At 45.4% G+C, this 4,319-nt stretch overlaps 1 protein-coding gene across 1 annotated transcript; it reads right to left on the reverse strand.

Moving 5' to 3' along the window:
• Window positions 1-1,318: 1,318 nt before the first annotated feature.
• LOC121786859 lies at window positions 1,319-4,093 on the reverse strand. The gene has a single exon (XM_042185465.1). It carries the CDS (start codon window positions 4,091-4,093, stop codon window positions 1,319-1,321), a length of 2,775 nt encoding a protein of 924 aa, XP_042041399.1.
• Between the last annotated feature and the right edge of the window lie 226 nt (window positions 4,094-4,319).

Here is a 4,319-nt window from a genome sequence, read left to right on the forward strand (position 1 = left end):
AATTCTTGTAGCAAAAGAACCCAACGAATTAATCGAGGCTTGGCATCCACCTTAGCAAACAAATAGCGAATGGCGGCATGATCTGTAAAAACAATTGTCTTTGCTCCAATGAGGTACGGGCGAAACTTGTCAAAGGAATATACCACAGCCAACATCTCCTTCTCCGTGGTGGTGTAATTTGCCTGAGCTGGATCTAGAGTCCGGCTCGCATAGTAGATCACTCTGAACACTTTATCCCTCTTCTGCCCCAATGCTGAACCTACAGCCACGTCACTGGCATCGCACATAATCTCGAAAGGCTGTGACCAATCTGGAGCTATAAGTACAGGAGCACTCACCAACGCTTTCTTCAAAATTTCAAAGGCTTGCAGACATTCTGCAGAGAAGTTGAACTTGACATCCTTGGCTAGCAAATTGGATAAGGGGCGGACTATCTGAGAGAAATCCTTAATGAATCGACGATAAAACCCCGCGTGCCCCAAGAAACTCCTCACAGCTTTCTCACTAGACGGTAGTGGCATCTGCTCAATCGCCACGATCTTGGCTCTATCAACTTCTAGTTCTGCAGCAGATATTTTGTGCCCAAGCACAATACCATACCGTACCATGAAGTGGCACTTCTCCCAGTTCAGCACCAAGTTGGTCTCCTCGCATCTCTGTAATACTCTCGTCAGATTATCCAAACAATGATCATAAGAAGACCCAAAAACCGAGAAGTCATCCATAAAGACTTCCATGATGTCTTCCACCATGTCGTGGAAGATGGACATCATACATCTCTGAAACGTGGCAGGGGCATTGCATAGTCCAAAAGACATCCTCCGGAAGGCATAGACACCATACGGGCAAATAAAGGCCGATTTATATTGGTCCTCTGGGGCGATCAGGATTTGATTGTATCCGGAATAGCCGTCGAGGAAGCAGTAGTACTCATATCTCCCTAGTCTGTCAAGCATCTGATCAATAAATGGAAGAGGGAAATGGTCCTTCCTCGTGGCTGCATTGAGAACTCGGTAGTCGATGCAAACTCGCTATCCTGTCACCAATCTAGTGGCTATCATCTCATCATTGCCACCTTGAATCACAGTCATTCCACCCTTCTTGGCTACGACTTGGGTGGGACTCACCCAATCACTGTCCGAAATAGCATATATAATCCCAGCTTTCTACCACTTCAATACCTCCTTTTTCACCACATCTTGCATTATCGGGTTGAGCCTCCTTTGATTCTGAGCTTTAGGTTTGGATCCTTCTTCTAATAGAATCCTGTGCATGCAGACAGTAGGGCTGATTCCCTTGAGGTCCGAGATAGACCACCCTATGGCTCCCTTTGCTTTCTGAGCACTCGCAGCAGTTTATCGAGTTCAGTGGAAGTAAGTGATGAAGTGACAATTACCGGATACGTCTCATTCTCTCCAAGGAAAGCATATTTGAGGTGTGAAGGCAACGACTTAAGTTCCTCTTTCTTCTCTTCTTTCTCTTCCTCGTCTGCCGGATCTTTGAGAGATAAAAATTTGTTGTTCCTTCTTGGAATCTCCCCACCAGAATTAAGAGCTCCCACAAAATGAAGTAGTTCATCAGCAAATTCAGACACTTGCAGACTGTCTGAAGCCAGTAAAGACTGCGATAGGCATCGCTCGAGCCTGTCTTGATAAGAAATAGCATGGGCTACCTCTCTCACACAATCATCAATCACCTCGATCATGTTACACTGTTTGAACCTCCAAGCATCTTCGTCATCATATTTCTGCATCACATCATAGATGGAAAATGTGATACTCTCATCATTCAGTCGGAGAGTAAGTTCTCCTTTGTGCACATCAATCAGTGCTCTCCCTGTGGCTAAAAAGGGCCTGCCTAAGAGAAGTGGGACGTGCCTATCTTCCTCCATATCAAGTACTACAAAGTCGGCTGGAAAAATAAATTCCCCGACCTTGACAAGTATGTCTTCAACCATCCCCTTCGGATATGACACTGTTCTGTCAGCCATCTGCAATGATATAGTAGTGGGTCTGAGCACTCCAATCTTCATTTTCTGGAAGAACGAATAGGGCATTAGATTGATACTCGCCCCTAGATCACATAACGCTCTCCCTTCTTGACAATCTCCCACTATGCAAGAAATGGTAAAACTTCCTGGATCCTTCAGTTTAGCTGGTAGCTTCTTTTGAATAATGGCGCTGCAGCTTTCAGTCAAATTCACCGTCTCATACTCCATCCATTTCCTCTTGTTAGAAACCACATCCTTCAGAAACTTGGCATAGCTGGGCATCTGCTGTAATGCCTCCACCAATGGGATGTTTATCTGCACCTTCCTAAATATATCCAAGAACCTCGAGAACTGTGCATCTGTCTTCTTCTTTTGCACACGTTGAGGGTAGGGAATCCTCACGTCAGTGGAAGTGTGAGCTGCAGGTGGTGCAGGTGGAGTTGGAACCACGTTCTCCTTAGGTGGGGGAGTAATTTGTACTGCCTCGGTCTCAACTTCCTCGACTAACTCCTCCTCTTCAGGTGCCTTTTCCGTTACTCTGTCCTCTGATGGCATTGCAGGTCCCTCATAACTTTTTCCACTCCTCAGCTGCACAGCTTTGCAATCTTTGGGATTTATGATGGTGTTCGAAGGGAATTTTCCCGGTTGAGTCATAGTACTCACAGTCTGGGAAATCTGGCTGATCTGTATGTCGATATTCTTCATATGAGTGGCCATGCTTTGCACATCTGTCTCAACCTTCTCCATTCTTTGGTTGTTCTGTTCCATGAGCTTGTTGGACTGTAGCATGAAAGACTTAAGTATGTCTTCCGTGGTCATCTTCTTCGGATCATCGACCACTCCATTGGTAACCGTGAACCCCGGGGGAGGTTGCAGAGCATTATTGGGGTTTCCATAAGAGAGATTGGGATGCCCCCTGTTCCCAAACTGATTATATCCTCCACCCTGGAAGTTGGGACGTTGGTTATTGTAGTACCGGTTGTTGCCCCCTTGGTTCACATAGCTAACATCCTCCATATTTCCTTGGGGCTCTTGAGTCGGTTGCCCCATTGCCATGCAGTCAAACTTCATAGTCAGCGCATCCAGCTTGTCAGATAGGGCGCTCATAGGATCATGATCTGTGGTAGACGCCACCCTATGTACTTTACTCCTGTTGTTGCTCCATCCGTCGTCATTAGATGCGAGCTCTTCTATTACTTCCATGGCCTCATCCACTCCTTTCTTCAGAAAATTACCACCTGAGCTCAAGTTCAACTCCCGTTGTGCTTCAGGCACACACCCCTTGAAGAATGTTATGACTTGAACAGTTGGGGTTAGCCCATGGTTAGGACATCGCTTCATCAAGGCTTTGAATCTCGCCCATGCTTCTCTGATATTCTCCGCAGGGTTCATCTGAAAGGCAATGATCTCATGTTGCCTCTTAATCGCCTCACTGGGGGGATAAAACTTTTCTAAAAACTTCTCTACCATAGCATCCCATGTTCTGATTGAGCCCGACTCCAAGCTCTCCAACCAATCCTTTGCTGAATCCTCTAAGGAAAAGGGAAACAACCTAAGTCGAATCTGATCATCTGTCACTCCATTCAACTTCGTAGTGTTGCAGATCTGAATGAACTTGGTGATGTGTTTGTTCGGATCATCTGTGGATTTGCCCCTAAAAGCAATATTCTCTGCCATCTGAATAAGTCCTCTTTTAAGCTCAAAGGTGTTGGCAGCGATGTTGCTATGGACAGTTGGATTTGCCTGGCCTTGGTATGCATACTGATTCTGAACAGGCACCACAACTTGTCTATGATTGACTTGTTGACGCAGCTCCTCCAGCTGTCGTAGAAGCTCAGCATAATTGGGAGGAGGGGGTGGTGGACCGTTGTTGCCCTCTTCGTACTCCATCAGACTAGGAGAAACGGGATCAAACAAAATATGGTCCTGAACTGGTGATCGGATGGGTGAAAGGTCGCTTTGAACAGAAGATGCTCCTATGCTGTTAGGCGAAGAAGCTTGAATTTTCTGCGTGAGTCTCCTATAGGCGTTCCTCTTCCGGTTTGTTGCTTCGATCTCCGGATCAAAAGGTTCTAGAGGCAAGCCTTTAGAACGTGTGTGCATACACCTGAACAAGAAACACAAATGTGAGAACTCAAAAAAAATTTAAAAATGAAGTAAAAAGAAACAAAAAGCAATAAAATCTGAAATAGTAATCTTGATTATTATCACGATATCAAGTTATATAACACAAAATTGTCCCCGGCAACGGCGCCAAAAACTTGACTCAACTTTATTTTACCCAATTAATACCTGCAAGTGTACGGGGTTATTGTAGCATTTAGCAAGC

Source organism: Salvia splendens, chromosome 22, assembly GCF_004379255.2.
Source record: "Salvia splendens isolate huo1 chromosome 22, SspV2, whole genome shotgun sequence".
In the NCBI taxonomy this organism is placed as follows: domain Eukaryota; kingdom Viridiplantae; phylum Streptophyta; class Magnoliopsida; order Lamiales; family Lamiaceae; genus Salvia; species Salvia splendens.

Bases quoted from the DNA above. Each gene is read 5' to 3' on its own strand.
- LOC121786859 (XM_042185465.1), bottom strand. From the start codon at position 4,093: ATGCACACACGTTCTAAAGGCTTGCCTCTAGAACCTTTTGATCCGGAG.